Source organism: Pseudophryne corroboree, chromosome 1 (genome assembly GCF_028390025.1).
Source record: "Pseudophryne corroboree isolate aPseCor3 chromosome 1, aPseCor3.hap2, whole genome shotgun sequence".
NCBI lineage: Eukaryota > Metazoa > Chordata > Amphibia > Anura > Myobatrachidae > Pseudophryne > Pseudophryne corroboree.
In genome coordinates this window covers 1,068,313,200-1,068,333,737 of record NC_086444.1, presented here as the reverse complement: position 1 = coordinate 1,068,333,737, position 20,538 = coordinate 1,068,313,200, and the positions used below count along the sequence as shown (strand labels likewise).

General features: G+C 47.0%; 1 protein-coding gene across 2 annotated transcripts in view; it reads right to left on the bottom strand.

Moving 5' to 3' along the window:
* The window catches only part of TEC (tec protein tyrosine kinase), a 309,465-nt gene that overhangs the window by 146,786 nt on the left and 142,141 nt on the right, over window positions 1-20,538 (bottom strand). For both annotated transcript variants that reach the window (XM_063920970.1, XM_063920969.1), the window contains one exon: window positions 13,388-13,577. In XM_063920970.1, coding sequence (XP_063777040.1) covers window positions 13,388-13,525 — 138 coding nt within the window. In that variant the 5' untranslated portion in view covers window positions 13,526-13,577. The remainder of the gene's footprint in view (window positions 1-13,387; window positions 13,578-20,538) is intronic.

The window sequence follows — 20,538 nt, the reverse complement described above, 5'->3', positions numbered from 1 at the left end:
CCCACTGATCGCTGAAATTTTTGAGGCGGCCCCCCACCGTACCTGGCTACGCCTGTGGAGCCCCTGCGTCATGCGGTGGACTCAGAGGAAGCGGGGGAAGAATTTTGATTTTGGGAACTGGCTGACTGGTGCAGCTTTTTCCCTCTTCCCTCGTCTCTGTGCAGAAAGGAAGCGCCTTTGACCCGCTTGCTTTTCTGAAGCCAAAAGGACTGTACCTGATAATACAGTGCTTTCTTAGGCTGTGAGGAAACCTGAGGTAAAAAAATTTCTTCCCAGCTGTTGCTGTGGATACGAGGTCCCAGAGACCATCCCCAAACAATTCCTCACCCTTATAAGGCTCTATGTGCCTTTTAAAGTCAGCATCACCTGTCCAGTGTCGGGTCTCTAATAATGGACATTGCATTAATTCTGGATGCCAGCCGGCAAAATATCCCTCTGTGCATCCCTCATATATAAGACGACGTCTTATGTTCGCAAAATAGTATCCCTGTTTGACAGGGTTACAGACCACGCTGCAGCAGCACTATCTGCAGGTCTCAGTCTAGTACCTGAGTGTGTAAATACAGACTTCAGGATAGCCTCCTGCTTTTTATCAGCAGGTACCTTCAAAGTGGCCGTATCCTAAGACGGCAGTGCCACCTTTTTTGACAAACGTGTGAGCGCCTTATCCACCCTAGAGGATATCTCCCAGCGTAACTTATCCTCTGGCGGGAAAGGGTACGCCATCAGTAACTTTTTAGAAATTACCAGTTTCTTATCGGGGGAACCCACGCTTTTTCACACTTCATTCACTCATTTGATGGGGGAACACAACACTGCCTGCTTTTTCTCCCCAAACATATAACCCTTTTTTAGTGGTACTTGGGTTAATGTCAGAAATGTGTAACACATTTTTTATTGCCGGGATCATGTAACGGATGTTCCTAGTGGATTGTGTATAGGTCTCAACCTCGTCGACACTGGAGTCAGACTCCGTGTCGACATCTGTGTCTGCCATCTGAGGGAGCGGGCGTTTTTGAGCCCCTGATGGCCTTTGAGACGCCTGGGCAGGCGCGGGCTGAGAAGCCGGCTGTCCCATAGCTGTTACGTCATCCAGCCTTTTATGTAAGGAGTTGACACTGTCGGTTTATACCTTCCACCTATCCATCCACTCTGGTGTCGGCCCCACAGGGGGCGACATCACATTTATTGGCATCTGCTCTGCCATCACATAAGCCTCCTCATCAAACGTGTCGACACAGCCGTACTGACACACCGCACACACACACAGGGAATGCTCTGACTGAGGACAGGACCCCACACAGCCCTTTGGGGAGACAGAGAGAGAGTATGCCAGCACACACCAGAGCGCTATATAATTTTGGGATTAACACTATATTGAGTGAATTTTTCCCAATAGCTGCTTGTATATACAATATTGCGCTAAAATTTTGTGCCCCCTCTCTTTTTAACCCTTTGAGCCTGAAAACTACAGGGGAGAGCCTGGGGAGCTGTCTTCCAGCTGCACTGTGAAGAGAAAATGGCGCCAGTGTGCTGAGGGAGAAGCCCCGCCCCTTTTTCAACTGACTTTCTCCCGCTTTTTCTGGAATACTGGCAGGGGTAATTTTACATCTATATAGCCTCTAGGACTATATATGATGTAGATTTGCCAGCCAAGGTGTCATATATTGCCCTCAGGGCGCCCCCCCCCCAGCGACCTGCACCCATCAGTGACCGGAGTGTGAGGTGTGCATGAGGAGCAATGGCGCACAGCTACAGTGCTGTGCGCTACCTTGGTGAAGACCAAAGTCTTCTGCCGCCGATTTTCCGGACCTCTTCTTGCTTCTGGCTCTGTAAGGGGGACAGCGGCTCGGCTCCGGGAACGAACACCAAGGCCAGTTCCATGCGGTCGATCCCTCTGGAGCTAATGGTGTCCAGTAGCCTAAGAAGCCCAAGCTAGCTGCAAGCAGGTAGGTTCGCTTCTTCTCCCCTTAGTCCCTCGATGCAGTGAGCCTGTTGCCAGCAGGTCTCACTGTAAAATAAAAAACCTAAAATAAACTTTCTTTCTAGGAGCTCAGGAGAGCCCCTAGTGTGCATCCAGCTCGGCCGGGCACAGAAATCTAACTGAGGTCTGGAGGAGGGTCATAGTGGGAGGAGCCAGTGCACACCAGATAGTACCTAGGCCCTCATTCCGAGTTGATCGGTCGCAAGGCGAATTTAGCAGAGTTACACACGCTAAGCCGCCGCCTACTGGGAGTGAATCTTAGCTTCTTAAAATTGCGACCGATGTATTCGCAATATTGCGATTACTAACTACTTAGCAGTTTCAGAGTAGCTCCAGACTTACTCTGCCTGTGCGATCAGTTCAGTGCTTGTCGTTCCTGGTTGACGTCACAAACACACCCAGCGTTCGCCCAGGCACTCCCACCGTTTCTCCGGCCACTCCTGCGTTTTTTCCGGAAACGGTAGCGTTTTCAGCCACACGCCCCTGAAACGCCGTGTTTCCGCCCAGTAACACCCATTTCCTGTCAATCACATTACGATCGCCGGAGCGAAGAAAAAGCCGTGAGTAAAAATACTTTCTTCATAGTAAAGTTACTTGGCGCAGTCGCAGTGCGAACTTTGCGCATGCGTACTAAGCGGATTTTCACTGCGATGCGATGAAAAAGAACGAGCGAACAACTCGGAATGAGGGCCCTAATCTTTCTTTTAGAGTGCCCAGTCTCCTGCGGAGCCCGTCTATTCCCCATGGTCCTTACGGAGTTCCCAGCATCCACTAGGACGTCAGAGAAATGTCAGATTATTGTGTCACATAAGGACATCAAATGAATCAATTTAAACTCTCTCACGTCTATGGAACGGATGCAGAGTTATTGGCAAAATGAAAGTTATTACTCCCCCCCCACAAAAAAAGAAAAGAAAAAAAAAGAAAAATGAGTTTATATATAATATGCGGAGCTGTACACATGTTGAGATGCATCTACCTGCGTAGCGGCAGCATATGTGCCTGGTGAACAAGAAGTCATGATCATAGGAGTGCATGAGCACCTGTCTTGCGCTGGCCTGCATAAACATTAGCCTTCCTGTTTGTTAGAACATCCCTTCCTTCCCCTGTTACTCCTTTTCAGTTGCAAGGAATGGTGTCAGATGCTCTCATTCCTACATTTACGTACACTCACTTTCTGAATACGGACAATTTGGTGGTGATTCAGAAGTGGAGGCAGTTGCAGTAGTGGCCATTGAAATTGCATGGATCTCCATGCAAATGTGATATTTGGCTCATGCTGAACGGGATCCATGCGTATTGTGTCTCAGAGGGAAAACAGCAGCCAATGCTTTACCTGCGGCTACCTCTGAGTCAGCCCCCTACTGTCACCTAAACTGGCGTAGTACTCACCCGGCATAAGCTCCTAGATATTTCATGATTTGAATGCATAGGTCCAGGTGTATGTGATGGGGGACTGCCACAGCAGATCAAATACCTAGGGCCCTCATTCCAAGTTGATCGGTCGCAAGGCGAATTTAGCAGAGTTACACACGCTAAGCCGCCGCCTACTGGGAGTGAATCTTAGCTTCTTAAAATTGCGACCGATGTATTCGCAATATTGCGATTACTAACTACTTAGCAGTTTCTGAGTAGCTCCAGACTTACTCTGCCTGTGCGATCATTTCAGTGCTTGTCGTTCCTGGTTGACGTCACAAACACACCCAGCGTTCGCCCAGGCACTCCCACCGTTTCCCCGGCCACTCCTGCGTTTTTTCCGGAAACGGTAGCGTTTTCAGCCACACGCCCCTGAAACGCCGTGTTTCCGCCCAGTAACACCCATTTCCTGTCAATCACATTACGATCGCCGGAGCGAAGAAAAAGCCGTGAGTAAAAATACTTTCTTCATAGTAAAGTTACTTGGCGCAGTCGCAGTGCGAACATTGCGCATGCGTACTAAGCGGATTTTCACTGCGATGCGATGAAAAATACAGAGCGAACAACTCGGAATGAGGGCCTATAACCATATCACTAAAGTCACTGCACTTTCTACCTGCAGCTGATATCACCTAGGTATATGAAACAGCTTCCAGCATTCAGTTAGTGATAAATTGTTGTGGTCTGGTATGTCTGAGCTCCTGTTACTGACAGCAGCTTATTCACAGACCACACTGAGCTCTGTGTTCCTGAGCTCTGCTTGTTATCGGACCACAGTCTGCTGCTACTGCAATTGTCTAGACGCCATTCAGAGGCCCTCTGCCTCTCTTACCTCTCACTGCTGTAACTTGCAAATCCACAGAAGGCTGTACAGACATTTTGTAACTGTAATAACTTTGGGCCTGATTCAGAGTCTGGCGCAGGTCCGCTGCAGCACGCAGATTTGCGATTATTGGGAATCTGTATCTGCGTAAGGTCCATACTGCGCATGTGCAGAACTGGCCTTGCGATGCCGCCCGTAGTTCCCCTCTGCTGCTGTCTGATTGACAGGCAGCAGCATTGAAGGGGTAGGGAGGGGGCAGGAGAGGCCTGTGTTCCCAGAAATTGGAGTGTGTTGTCCCTGTTTTCTGGGAGGGTAGAGTCCAGGGTCTGCGTACTCTTACTCAGCTGGCCCTCTGCGTGATTGATGGGCATGATGTTGGATCCCAGCTCGCAATGTCGGTCGCAGTGCTGGAATCGCAGCTACATGCGGGAGCCGTCTCTTCTATTGTGACGTCTCCTGCATGTCTCTCCTTATAATCGGACAGAAATACAAAGCTGCATGCAAACATCTTTGCATTTTCGTTCATCTCTGAGTTCTTACTACCTATCTACTAATCTATCTATATATTTTTTATTTACTTATTTATTCATTTAAACATGTTTTATTTCATTTCTACAAGAATTGTAGATCTCCCATGTACCGCAGCACTGAAAGATCATCTGTAAGTGTGGCTGAATGCCAAATGCATGCACTATTACAAGAGATCATCCTCTACATTGCTGCAGTACAGCAGAGATTATACATACTGTAACATCACGCCTCACTTCATCAAGTGCCTTTAATGCATGTTATGCTCATGAACAGTCCATCCTTAGGGTCAGTGTATTCATCACAACATTTACATAGTGTACAGTCCAGATTGCATTGTAAAGCTTACGCTTGTCAAAAGTTCTGAACTTGCAAAAATCTATTTTACTTCCTGATATGAAAAATGTGACAATGACATAACGTGACAAACAGAATACTATGCAATCAGGATATCCTCTCTTGCATTGTTGTTCTGTGATGTAGTTAAGTTGTTGACAACATTATGCTGAACACAGCATGCTGACAAAAGCATTGTAATGGGCCCTACACACTGGCAGATAACACTAAACGATATGAACGTTCTCGTTCATTAATGAACGAGAACGCGTTCATATCGTTCAGTGTGTAGGCACCAACGATGAACGATGCGCAGCCCCGCGCACGTCCATCGTTGGTGCCCCGTCGCTTATGCATACAGGCCAATATGGACACTCTCCTCGTCACCTTTCGGCCGTTGGGCAGCTCCGCGGCAGGTCAACAAGTGTGTAGGGCCCATACCATATCAGCTTTACAACTTTGGAAAGATGATTTGATTTGCTCAAAGGTCATGTCATATTTCAAAGCGGAAAAATGCTGTGTCTGTCTCTATCCAATTGCAGGATTAATTTAGGGCTCATATTAGAAAGAGTATAGAAAGAGATTATATGTTTAGCTTGAACTGTGTTAAGCGGTAGTATACTGGCTTCAGGAGGCTAAGAAGATGGTTTGGGAATTTGATAAGCTTGACATAATATGTGGGTATTCATGGGATACATGATGGTTTGGAAAGTTTAGAGCCTAGGCAGGGTATGTCCTGTTACAAGGAAAGGGATTACACAAATGAAAGAAAGTAATGAGTGTGTGTGGGGATAAAAACTGCAGAACTTGAGCCACTTGGAGGGGAGGAGTAGGTGGATATACTGAGGCAAGAAAAAAAGATGTACAGTATGTTGGCGCATAAAGCTCTGTATGTTAGAAGAAGTATTTTATTTCGGCAGGGCAGCAGTCTAGTTGGAGCATTAAATGAAATTTGTAGGAGTGGTGGTCACTGGTCAGGTTAGGGGAGGATCAGTCAGAAGGCACCTGCAACATTCATGGAGTCAATGAAAACTTCTTACATTGTGCTGTGAGAGGTAAGTTAACATTTTGGAAATGTCCCCCAGATGTATGCAACAGGATTTGCAGACAGATGGTTTGTGGGAAACAAATGAAAGTTCAACAGATGCATAAAGGTCCTAATTCAGTGATTTATGTACATTTGATATTTGTTTAAATATCCACTGTTTTCAGATCTGCACCTGTATAGTGTCTCCCACTGAAATAGAAACGAGATGGATCCAGAGAAATTAACTGAATTAGTGGTTTGATAAGTAGGATGAGGACCAGAGAAGGACAAAGAGCCTAATTCAAGGTTGATTGCAAAACAACATTTTCCTCTAATGGGCAAAACCTTGTGCAGTGCAGGTGTGGCAGATATAACATGTGCAGAGAGAGTTAGATTTGGGTGGGTTATATTGTTTCTGTGCAGGGTAAATACTGGCTGCTTTATTTTTACACTGCAATTTAGATTTCAGTTTGAACATACCCCATCCACATCTAACTCTCTCTGCACAAGTCATATCTGCCCCACCTGCACTGCACATGGTTTTGCCCATTAGAGGAAAAAGTTATTTTACAATCAACCTTGAATTAGGCCCAATGTACTTAAATCTCTGAAATATAGTTTTGAATGAGAAGACTGCTAGATCAGTCCAAGAGAATGAAGGAAAATTAGGGGATCATTACTTATCTGCTCCAAGGGATGTGGGTGAAGTGGAGATCACCATGTGAAATGGCTAATGGAAGTATCTGATTGGGTCAGAGGGTTGTATGAGTATACAAAGAGAACACATGCATGTTTTGTTTGAACTGTGTAGAAGTGTTTGAATTAATAGAAAAGCCTAGAGAAGTTAAATGGGTGTCTCAGGAATATGATAATCTTGTCTGGAGAGGCGAGTTTTCAGGGAAAGCTATTTAGAAATTTGGTTCCTTTACAAAGACTTGCTGCGCAAACAATTGTATTCCACACCGAGTCAGGGCAGTCCGAAAAACGTTTTGCAACCATGAATGGGAGCAGGTAATTGGTGCATATCAGTGCAAGTGGGTGATGCAGGTGGAAAGGGTGTGGTGCAGCCAGGTGGCGGTGCAGGGGGCTTGGATTCGGTAAAAAACAGGCAACAATACAGGGAATTGTTACCAGTAGGTGAGTACAGGTGTCTGGAGGAGATACAGCTCTCACTTCTGCTGAAAGACTTCAGGGTGGGCAACAAATCAAAAGAGAACATCTAGGCAGGGGAAAGGGAGAGGTCACTGCAGCGGCAGCAGGGGACACTGTCATCTGCATGTCTGAGCTTGGTGGGGGTCCACGAGTCCCAGTGGCTGCTTCAACTATGCAGCAAAGAGGCTGTGGAGGGAGCAGGCAAAGCATGTAAGGCTGCGGAGGGAGCAGGCACATCATGGAAGGCTGCGGGGGGAGTGGCCAGAGATCGTGGAAGACTGCAGTTTGGAGTAGGCAGGCACTGTTGAGAGGATGCGGGGGGGAGGGAGCACATTGTGGAAGGCTGCGAGGGGAGTGAGCACATCGTGGAAGGCCGCAGGGGGAGCAGCACATCGTGGAAGGCTGGAGGGAGCGAGCAGACTGTGGGGAGGCAGCAGGGAGGAGTAGGCACATTGTACAAAGGTTGCAGGGGAGCGGGCACATCACTTTTCTGAAAAGCTGTCTTCGTAAAATAAGCAGTTTTCTGGAAGTGATAATTTTATAAAGGGAGCATGCTGAATTATGAAACAATTGTGAAAGGTAATGGTGAGAATTGAAAACTACAAATTCTCACTTCACAATTTTTTATAATGAATATGCCCCTTAGTAAAGGGCCCCATACACTTATGCGACATGTCAGACCGTCATGTCGCAGGCGATCACCCCGGCAGCCTCCCGGGCGGAAGGATCACCCAAGATACATCGAATGCTGTCCTTTTGCATATGATATATCTTGGGCGATCCCAGCCATACCTACGGGGTCGGACATGATCGCTAGTGCAGCACGTTCAATCTGGAGGATCCGATCCGATGCTCACGGGAACGCGCATCGATCGGATCGGAAACACCTCCAAAATGCCCGATTTCACCCGATATATCGGCCCGAAATCAGATGAAATCGGGCATTATCGTTCTAGTGTATGGGGCCCTTTAGGATTACCTCATCCTACAAGCTCTATAATGACAGTGCGGCATCAAATCTGATTGGCTGACTTTTACAGACAGCATGCTAACAGGCTGCCCCAATACTAAAGGGACCAGTCCCATTGTATCCAGACAGGGACTACTGACAGAGCAGCAGCAACAAACAGCTTCACATGTAAGAACTGACAACTGATTCTTCTTCACGTCAGAGCGGCCAGTGCTCTGTGTGGGGGAGACTTGGGAGAATTACAACACTGAATGAGTGGCATTCTATCATTGGTTCACTATTTTAGGTGCCTCCTAACTATTGATACATTCAGCAACTACCACAGTTTGCTTAATGGTAGCGCTTAGGTTTGCCTAACGGTAACGCGTAATGGTGACGCTTAGGTTTGCCTAATGGTAGCGCTGGCCCTGGCAAAAAAGAAATAAATGTAGAGCTGGCTGGAAAAAAACAAACAAATTGTGCAGAGAGAAGGGTTCACAGCCTAGGATGTTGGCTGTGAAATTAGGGGGACAAACCGAGTGTGGTCCACTCCCCCCAAAGAAATGCCACCAGTACCAGGCCACGATAGGCTGGGCTAGATATGCAATAGCAGGGAATAGCAGGGAAACTTCAATGAGGTCCTCCTGACTTTTCTGTACTCCAGCACTAGCCTGCTGAGAACAGGAATTCAACACAGGGAGTTGTGCTTCACATAACAAAGCGGGTTCTTCTCTAGGACAAACCAGCCCCATCATGCAAAAGCACTAGGGCTCGTCAAACACCTGTGCTGCAGTGGGTATGGACTACAGGCCTCAGCAAGCCCTGTCATACCTACATAAAGCACTTAGTTGCATCTAAACAATCAAAGTGGCTTTCCCACACTCAGAACAAAGCCACTTTGTTTGGTTAGAATGGAACTCCTTCCAGTCTTTTGTCATTAGGGATTTATTTTGTCCCTGTGAATTGAAAAGCCTTGAAGAAATAATAGGAGCCTCATATGCCCCTCCCCCGTCAGCAATAAAGTTCAGAATGAGAGTTTGTCTCTAGAGTGTTTATTTTCATTTAAGGGTTTATTTTCTCAATGTCTGTGTTTTTTTTTTTTTACAAGTGATCTACTGGTCACAGAGGGTCCTGCAGTTCTATAATTGACAGCATTCCTGGCAGTCAGTGCCATCAATACGGGGATACAGGGGGAGGGGTGCAGACCACACCGTGTGACACCTTCTGTGGTGGTGACACCAAAATAACAGAGCTTCTGTGTTATTTTGGTGTCACCCCACCTTGGATGAGGTCACTGAGCAGCGAAAATAGCTTCGATGGATCATGTGCACATGCGTGCATGGCCCACATTGTGTTGGGAGAGGATGGGGACTGGCCCACAGCTTCCTGAGTGCTGGGTAAGTCCCCAATGTGATGCCCCCAAAAGTCATACAACAGGGGGTATGGCATCGCTGCTACGAGATGTCTGCAGAGCCGCACCGGGTGACATCGACCCCTGTGATGCCATTGATGCTGGTAGCTGTAGCTCTACAAGTACCAACATTCCCAAATGCTAAGCATGACAGGGCTTGCTGGGACCTGTAGTTCGCCACCAAAAAAATAAAATCACTTTAAGCTTATTTTCAGACATTGCATTAACCCACTGCAACACATGCATGAAAAGAGTCCTATCTCAGAATGGGGATGGTTTTCCTTAGAGGATGAAGCATTATTTTTGCGGGCCCGGTAAACGCAGTGCTGAACAGGCTGGGTCTTATGGACATTATGATAGCTGGACCCCACCTACAGAGTCCGTGCTCCAGCCTGTCATAGTGCTTTTTATCTGGGGGCCCCTATGCTGTCTGTGCCTCTGAGTACATTAGCTATAACTGCAATGGCTGGAAGTACAGGATGATACAGTGATCTAACTAGAACTTGATCTATCCAATTGCCAAGTGTGCACTTACTGTAGCTCTATGTTCTTTACTGTACTGTTCTGCAGCATATCATATAACAGTCTTTGTTATCACAAAGTGGTAGCTGTAAACTTATAAGTTGTGATCTGACAACCAGCATTTCCTTTAAGTACTGTACCTAGAATGCAATGTGATACTGAGTTGTGGTTATAGTCTGAATTATGAACAGAGGTTTATTTCCTTTGAAATTCAATGCTTATGTGTATTATAATGAAGTGGGTGCTGGTTATTACAATTGGGGTGTCATATGACATAGTACTGTGTAATGAAATGTGGCAGCTCTATTTTATTCCTTGTGTTTGGGGCAAAACCTTAAATTCTATTTGTATTAAATCATTCTTGCTCATATTACGCTTGATTCAGATGTGGTTGGAGTTGCTATCACTTCCCTGGAAGCAGCAGTGATAGCTCTGTATGGTAATATACCAGGAAGTGCCTATTAAAAGCAGATGCTTCCTGCATGCATTAGTGATCTGACCTGTATCATAAGACACAGCATCAGATCACAACTAACCATCGGGCGGCTTGCAGCACCCATGGGGACATGCAAGCCACCTGCCACAGAGGCCAGAAAATCTCTGTGCAACCATGAAGATCCCTGACCTCTTACCTCCCCGTAAACGGCAACGACATACCTTCATTTTCATAAACGGAGGCCGTTGCTGCCCCTCCCCGCCCCCCAAACGGCAGTAGACTGTCAATCACAGATAGTCTGCTGGGTTAAGCCCGCCCAGCATGTGTGTGGCCCCGCCCCGCGATGCGTTCGCAATTTGATTGCAAATGCATCGATCTGAGGCCGACCCCTGCCTGTGCAGCCTGGCTTTTCTGGCAAGCGGTCCGGTGACATTTTTTTCTCAGAGTGGCTGCGTGTGACGTTACACAGCCACCCCGAAAATGGTCCGGACACGCCTGAGCTGTCCTGACCGTGCTTAGTAAATGCCGCAGCACCGCCCCCTTGAAGCCCGTGTCTGTCAATCACTACGTGATCGCATCCTTCTGAGATGTGATCACATTGTGATGGTCACGCACACGCACTATTGCCAGTGTGGCATGCGCAGACCAGATGGACGTGGTCGCAGCGTCCAGACACGATGCTGCATCCATCTCTGAATCGCCCCCATAGTATGGAACTGTGCTTATATAGATATATAACACTGGTATGGCAGTGAGAGACTAAGACACATATAATATGATGTATATATAATATCAAAGTACTGTAATAGCAATACGAGATAAACAGCTTACATAAAATAGTTCTTCATAAAAATGTAACCGTACGGCTATTAATCTTTACATTTGCTGGGATCACTCATAAGAGATGGAGAACCCTCACAAAGAAATGTGTGAGAAATATGGTGCGTTATACTCTTTCAATGAAAAATAAAGTGTTATCCCCTTCTCTAATTAAAAAGCTTTTTTTCCTGTGTAAATACAGTTTATTTGAGGAACATTTGGCCTGTTTCTTAATAAAGTTTATTATTTAACCTGTGACTATCAATGTTCTATATATGACTGAGAGGTGAGAGGTGGATGCACTGCCGATGTCGGAAGCGTTGGAGGGATTTTCTGCTACTCCCCACTGCAAATGCAGCCCGATTGTGGCCCTCATTCCGAGTTGATCGCTCACTAGCTACATTTAGCAGACGTGCAAACGCATAGTCGCCGCCCACGGGGGAGTGTATTTTCGCTTTGCAAGTGTGCGAACACCTGTGCAGCCGAGCTGTACAAAAACATTTTGTGCAGTTTCTGAGTAGGTCTGGACTTACTCAGCCCTTGCGATCACTTCAGTCTTTTTGGTGCCGAAATTGACGTCAGACACCTGCCCTGAAAACGCATGGACACGCCTGCGTTTTTCCAAACACTCCCAGAAAACGGTCAGTTGCCACCCACAAACGCCCTCTTCCTGTCAATCTCCTTGCGATCGCCCGTGCGAAAGGATTCTTCGTTAAATCCATAGCTCAGCAACGATCCGCTGTGTACCCGTACGACGCGCATGCGCATTGCAGTGCGAAAAACGGCAGTGAGCGATCAACTCGGAATGACCCCCTGTGTCCGTACAGAGTCAAAGGTGAGATTTCAGGTGCATGTACGGCGCAGTGTCAATCTGCATTTCAGCAACTATGGATGCTGAATGTGGCCATCTCAGTCCTTGCACATTCGGACACATGGATGTACACCAGGGAAGGACTTGGTAGCGGCATCTGCATAAAGTCGCAGATGGGCGACTGCCAATAGAAGCAGATGGGCGACTGCCAATAGAAGCAGACGCTTTTGAGTTCAGCTCTGACTTATAGGCCTTACACACTGGCCGACATCACTCAAAGATATGAACGATCTCGTTCATTAATGAATGAGATACCGTTCATATCTTTGAGTGTGGAGGCACCAGCGATGAACGATGCGCGGCCCCGCGCTCGTTCATCGCTGGCGCCCCGTCGGCTGTGCATGCAGGCCAATATGGACGATCTCCATATTTGCCTGCACTGCTACGGAGCCGGGTGATGAGGGGAGTGAAGAAACTTCACTCCCCCCGTCACTGCCCCCTGCCGCCGGGTCGCCCGTAGCTCAGCGGCGGATCTGCCAATGTGTAGGGCCCTTAAGGCCCCTATCTCATTTTTGCAAACATAATGTTAATTTTCCACATTACTGTCGCAATCCCATATTCCATAACAACTTGCTTCACAGACTTTTCAGGTGTAAATAATTCACTTATTTCTGTTATTTTACAAAAAAACTATATTATGGGAGGGAATTCAACAATTAGCCACTAATTGATCCCCACTGTGGGTTATTCAATTATCCCCGATTTCACCTGCCCAGGAGGAGAAACAAAATATCCAATAAGTGCCATTTTTGTTGCATCCGTTATTGCAAAAACACATGGACAAGGGAAGTTATCCCAGAACCTAGGTGTTCTCACCCGAAAACTGGGGGTTGTTTTCTGAAAAAAACAGGCTGTAACTGAATTGCCCGAAAAAACAATTGGGTAAAAATTGCAGTAAAGCCTGTTTTTTTCACTTAAAAACGGATCGGGCACAATTGAATTCCCCCCAATGTTGGACAGCCTTGAAAATAAGAGAGGACTCTCAATGTATTTCTTCCTGGTAAAATATTTAATCAACTTATAAATATATAAGGTTCTTTGTATAGATTCATGTCCAAAAATGGGTTTAATTATGGAAGTTCTGTTAAATACCTCAGATAATCTATTCCTTACCTCAGATCGTCCTTCATAGTAGGTGAGCCTGGACTTGGTAAGTACAAATAGTCTTTCCTTGTAGTTTAAGGGAGAAGTCCTCTTTTTCTGCTGTGACCTTTTATAGAAAGTTTCTTCAAGTATAATTTCTGAAGTCATTTCAGCGTCCTCCTCACTGGTTTCCCTGCCATTGAAAATGAAGCTCGATAAACTGAAAAAGAAAATAGCATTATTTATATTTCGTTAAAAATATACAGATACGTTTTCTTATTCTTTGCATTTGAGTTGAAGGCAGCTGCAAGGTCTCAATTTAGGAGCTAGGTTTAAATGGACATTTAAAAAAAAAAAAAAAAACAAGGCTGCCCGCTTTAAATTTAGTAGTTAAATTGATGAAATCTCATCTCATTTTATCGCAAGATCTGGGGCCAAATGTAATAGAGTGAGCGTTTCAAAAAGTGAGAGATTTGGCAGGTTTTTTTTAAAGTGGCAATCATTTACACAGCAAGATCAACCTGGTTTTGCAGTGTAAATGATTGCCATTTAAAAATAATAATAAAAAACCGTAAAATCTCTCACTTTCTGAAACTCTCACTCTATTACATTTGGCCCCTGGAGTCTTAATATGAGGTTGATCCCTAAAAAGTATCAAAACAAGCCTGATGAGCTTTTATTAGCCGAGAGCTAACAGAGACAAACAGGAAGGGGGGGGCGGCGAGATATATCAAAGTTTGGAGAGATAATGGGGGTAATTCCAAGTTGATCGCAGCAGGAAATTTTTTAGCAGTTAGGCAAAACCATGTGCACTGCAGGGGAGGCAAATATAATATGTGCAGAAAGAGATAGATTTGGGTGTAGTGTGTTCTATCTGCAATCTAAATTGCAGTTTAAAAATAAAGCAGCCAGTATTTACCCTGCACAGAAACAAAATAACCCACCCAAATCTAACTCTCTCTGCACATGTTATATTTGCCTCCCCTGCAGTGCACATGGTCTTGCCCAACTGCTAAAAAATTTCCTGCTGCGATCAACTTGGAATTACCCCCCAATGTACCAACCAGTCAGCTCCTAAAGCTGAGTACACACTTGTCCAATCCTTGGCAGATCAGACTGTTCATACAATCCTACTGCAGACCTGCTTGCAGATTCTACATCCAATCCTTGCTACACACTTGTCCGATTTTTCAACAGACCACCAATCTGCATCTGCTGACACAGCCTGCTGAAAAAATACATTTGGTTTAGGAGGCAGGGGGATTTGTTAATGAGGAATTAAATTAGGGGGAGGGGGTTTGAGAATTAATAACATCATTGGGGATGGGGACAGGATTTTAATGTTCCTCCCACCAAAAAATATGTGCAGGGTCATGTATCCCCCACTCCCCAAAGGCATAACCACACCTCTTTTAGCTAGACCTGGGTTAAAAAAGAATTTGGGGAACAAAATGAGTAGGGATCCCCGTAAATATAGAACCAGCACCGGGCTCCACTAGCAGGGCGGGCTAATGCCACAGCCAGGGGACAGACTTGACGGGGTCCTCCCGGCCAAAGCATTATTTCCCTTAACTAGTCAGTCCAGGCGAGGGATTCCTGGGGAAGTGGGACCTCCCTCTCCAGGGCCCCCAATTCCAGGGCTGAAACTCGGGGCTAGCCACAGCACCCCTGGGCGGTGGGTGCCGAATTGATAGCCCATTAGTTAAAGGATAATATTGTCTTTTACATGAGGACTACAGGTCTCAGCAAGCCTCCCTCGCATGCTGGTAATTGGAGAACCACAAGTACCAGCAAGAGGAGCATTAAGGGCCCACTGGTACCTATAGTCCCCCTGTAAAAGAAATAATAAGATTTTACTTACCGATAAATCTATTTCTCGTAGTCCGTAGTGGATGCTGGGGACTCCGTCAGGACCATGGGGATTAGCGGCTCCGCAGGAGACAGGGCACAAAAGTAAGCTTTTAGGATCACATGGTGTGTACTGGCTCCTCCCCCTATGACCCTCCTCCAAGCCTCAGTTAGGTACTGTGCCCGGACGAGCGTACACAATAAGGAAGGATCTTGAATCCCGGGTAAGACTCATACCAGCCACACCAATCACACCGTACAACCTGTGATTTGAACCCAGTTAACAGTATGATAACAACGAAGGAGCCTCTGAAAAGATGGCCCACAACAATAACAACCCGATTTTTGTAACAATAATTATGTACAAGTAATGCAGACAATCCGCACTTGGGATGGGCGCCCAGCATCCACTACGGACTACGAGAAATAGATTTATCGGTAAGTAAAATCTTATTTTCTCTAACGTCCTAGTGGATGCTGGGGACTCCGTCAGGACCATGGGGATTATACCAAAGCTCCCAAACGGGCGGGAGAGTGCGGATGACTCTGCAGCACCGAATGAGAGAAACTCCAGGTCCTCCTCAGCCAGGGTATCAAATTTGTAGAATTTTACAAACGTGTTCCCCCCTGACCACGTAGCTGCTCGGCAAAGTTGTAAAGCCGAGACCCCTCGGGCAGCCGCCCAAGATGAGCCCACCTTCCTTGTGGAATGGGCATTTACAGATTTTGGCTGTGGCAGGCCTGCCACAGAATGTGCAAGCTGAATTGTACTACAAATCCAACGAGCAATAGTCTGCTTAGAAGCAGGAGCACCCAGCTTTTTGGGTGCATACAATATAAACAGCAAGTCAGACTTTCTGACTCCAGCCGTCCTGGAATTATATATATATATATATATATATATATATTTTCAGGGCCCTGACAACGTCTAGCAACTTGGAGTCCTCCAAGTCCCTAGTAGCCGCAGGCACCACAATAGGTTGTTTCAGGTGAAACGCTGACACCACCTTAGGAAGAAACTGGGGACAAGTCCGCAGTTCTGCCCTGTCCGAATGGAAAATTAAATATGGGCTTTTGTAAGACAAAGCCGCCAATTCTGACAATCGCCTGGCCGAGGCCAGGGCCAACAGCATGGTCACTTTCCATGTGAGATATTTCAAATCCACAGATTTGAGCGGTTCAAACCAATATGATTTGAGGAATCCCAACACTACGTTGAGATCCCACGGTGCCACTGGAGGCACAAAAGGGGCTGTATATGCAATACTCCCTTGACAAACGTCTGGACTTCAGGAACCGAAGCCAATTCTTTCTGGAAGAAAATCTACAGGGCCGAAACTTGAACCTTAATGGACCCCAATTTGAGGCTCATAGACACTCCTGTTTGCCTCACCCACGCAACATATTTTCACCACATGTGGTGATAACGTTGTGCGGTCACCTCCTTCCTGGCTTTGACCAGGGTAGGTATGACCTCTTCCGAAATGCCTTTTCCCTTAGGATCCGGCGTTCAACCGCCATGCCGTCAAACGCAGCCGCGGTAAGTCTTGGAACAGACATGGTACTTGCTGAAGCAAGTCCCTTCTTAGCTCCCGAGGCCATAAGTCCTCTGTGAGCATCTCTTGAAGTTCCGGGTACCAAGTCCCTCTTGGCCAATCCGGAGCCACGAGTATAGTTCTTACTCCTCTACGTCTTATAATTCTCAATACCTTGGTTATGAGAAGCAGAGGAGGGAACACATACACCGACTGTTACACCCACGGTGTTACCAGGACGTCCACAGCTATCGCCTGAAGGTCTCGTGACCTGGCGCAATACCTGTCCCGTTTTTTGTTCGGGCGGGACGCCATCATGTCCACCTTTGGTCTTTCCCAACGGTTCACAATCATGCGGAAAACTTCCCGATGAAGTTCCCACTCTCCCGGGTGGAGGTCGTGCCTGCTGAGGAAGTCTGCTTCCCAGTCGTCCACTCCCGGAATGAACACTGCTGACAGTGCTATCACATGATTTTCCGCCTAGCGAAAAATCCTTGCAGTTTTGCCACTGCCCTCCTGCTTCTTGTGCCGCCCTTTCTGTTTACGTGGGCGACTGCCGTGATGTTATCCCACTGGATCAATACCGGCTGACCTTGAAGCAGAGGTCTTGCTAAGCTTAGAGCATTATAAATTTGCTCTTAGCTCCAGTATATTTATGTGGAGAGAATTCTCCAGACTTGATCACACTCCCTGGAAATTTTTTCCCTGTGTGACTGCTCCCCAGCCTCTCAGGCTGGCCTCCGTGGTCACCAGCATCCAATCCTGAATGCCGAATCTGCGGCCCTCTAGAAGATGAGTACTCTGTAATCACCACAGGAGAGACACCCTTGTCCTTGGATATAGGGTTATCCGCTGATGCATCTGAAGATGCGATCCGGACCATTTGTCCAGCAGATCCCACTGAAGAGTTCTTGCGTGAAATCTGCCGAATGGAATCGCTTCGTAATAAGCCACCATTTTTACCAGGACTCTTGTGCAATGATGCACTGACACTTTTCCTGGTTTTAGGAGGATCCCGATTAGCTCGGATAACTCCCTGGCTTTCTCCTCTGGGAGAAACACCTTTTTCTGGACTGTGTCCAGAATCATCCCTAGGACCAGCAGACGTGTCGTCGGAACAACTGCGGTTTTGGAATATTTAGAATCCACCCGTGCTGTCGTAGAACTACTTGAGATAGTGCTACTCCGACCTCCAACTGTTCTCTGGACCTTGTTCTTATCAGGAGGTCGTCCATTTTCTTTGAAGACGAATCCTCATTTCGGTCATTACCTTGGTAAGGACCCGGGGTGCCTTGGACAATCCAACGGCATCGTCTGAAACTGATAGTGACAGTTCTGTACCACGAACCTGAGGTACCCTTGGTGAGAAAGGCAAATTTTGGGACATGGAGGTAAGCATCCCTTATGTCCCGGGACACCATATAGTCCCCTTCTTCCCGGTTCGCTATCACTGCTCTGAGTGACTGCATCTGGATTTGAACCTTTGTAAGTGTTCAAATATTTCAGATTTAGAATAGGTCTCACCTAGCCTTCTGGCTTCAGTACCACCATATAGTGTGGAATAATACCCCTTTCCTTGTTGTAGGAGGGGTAATTTTATTATCACCTGCTGGGAATACAGCTTGTGAATTGTTTTCAATACTGCCTCCCTGTCGGAGGGAGACATTGGTACAGCAGACTACAGGAACCTGCGAGGGGGAAACGTCTCGACATTCCAATCTGTACCCCTTGGATACTACTTGTAGGATCCAGGGGTCCTGTACGGTCCCAGCGTCATGCTGAGAACTTGGTAGAAGCGGTGGAGGGCTTCTGTTCCTGGGAATGGGCTGCCTGCTGCAGTATTCTACCCTTTCCTCTATCCCTGGGCAGATATGACTCTTATAGGGACGAAAGGACTGAGGCTGAAAAGACGGTGTCTTTTTCTGCAGAGATGTGATTTAGGGTAAAAAACGGTGGATTTTCCAGCAGTTGCCGTGGCCACCAGGTCCCATGGACCGACCCCAAATAATTCCTCCCCTATATACGGCAATACATCTTTGTGCCATTTGGAATCTGCATCACCTGACCACTGTCGTGTCCATAAACATCTTCTTGCAGATATGGACATCGCATTTACTCTTGATGCCAGAGTGCAAATATCCCTCTGCGCATCTCGCATATACAGAAATGCATCCTTTAAATGCTCTATAGTCAATAAAATACTGTCCCTGTCAAGGGTATCAATATTTTTAGTCAGGGAATCCGACCAAGCCACCTCAGCTCTGCACATCCAGGCTGAGGCGATCGCTGGTCGCAGTATAACACCCGCATGTGTGTGTATACTTTTTAGGATATTTTCCAGCCTCCTATCAGCTGGCTCCTTAAGTACGGCCCTATCTGTAGATGGTACCGCCACTTGTTCTGATAAGCATGTGAGCGCCTTATCCACCCTAAGGGGTGTTTCCCAACGCGCCCTAACTTCTGGCGGGAAAGGGTATACCGCCAATAATTTTCTATCGGGGGAAACCCACGCATCATCACACACTTCATTTAATTTATCTGATTCAGGAAAAACTACAGGTAGTTTTTTCACATCCCACATAATACCCTTTTTTGTGGTACTTGTAGTATCAGAAATATGTAACACCTCCTTCATTGCCCTTAACGTGTGGCCCTAAAGGAAAATACGTTTGTTTCTTCACCGTCGACACTGAAATCAGTGTCCGTGTCTGGGTCTGTGTCGACCGACTGAGGTAAATGGGCGTTTTACAGCCCCTGACGGTGTTTTAGACGCCTGGACAGGTACTAATTTGTTCGCCGGCCGTCTCATGTCGTCAACCGGCTTGCAGCGTGTTGACCTTATCACGTAATTCCATAAATAAGCCATCCATTCCGGTGTCGACTCCCTAGAGAGTGACATCCCCATTACAGGCAATTTGTTCCGCCTCCTCACCAACATTTTCCTCATACATGTCGACACACACGTACCGACATACAGCACACACATAGGGAATGCTCTGATAGAGGACAGGACCCACTAGCCCTTTGGGGAGACAGAGGGAGAGTTTGCCAGCACACACCAAAACGCTATAATTATACAGGGACAACCTTTATATAAGTGTTCCTCCCTTATAGCATTTTAATATATATTCATATCGCCAAATCAGTGCCCCCCCTCTCTGTTTTAACCCTGTTTCTGTAGTGCAGTGCAGGGGAGAGCATGGGAGCCTTCCCACCAGCATTTCTGTGAGGGAAAATGGCGCTGTGTGCTGAGGAGAATAGGCCCCGCCCCCTTTTCGGCGGGCTTCTTCTCCGGAGTCTGTGATATCTGGCAGGGGTTAAATACATCCATATAGCCTCAAGGGCTATATGTGATGTATTTTTCGCCATACAGGTATTATACATTGCTGCCCAGGGCGCCCCCCCCCCGCGCCCTGCACCCTCCGTGACCGCTGTGTGAAGTGTGCTGACAACAATGGCGCACAGCTGCAGTGCTGTGCGCTACCTGATGAAGACTGAAAGTCTTCTGCCGCCTGGTTCCGGACCTCTTCAATCTTCAGCATCTGCAAGGGGGGTCGGCGGCGCGGCTCCGGGACGAACCCCAGGGCGAGACCTGTGTTCCGACTCCCTCTGGAGCTAATGGTGTCCAGTAGCCTAAGAAGCCAATCCATCCTGCACGCAGGTGAGTTCACTTCTCTCCCCTAAGTCCCTCGATGCAGTGAGCCTGTTGCCAGCAGGACTCACTGAAAATAAAGAACCTAAAAACTTTTTCTAAGCAACTCTTTAAGAGAGCCACCTAGATTGCACCCTGCTCGGACG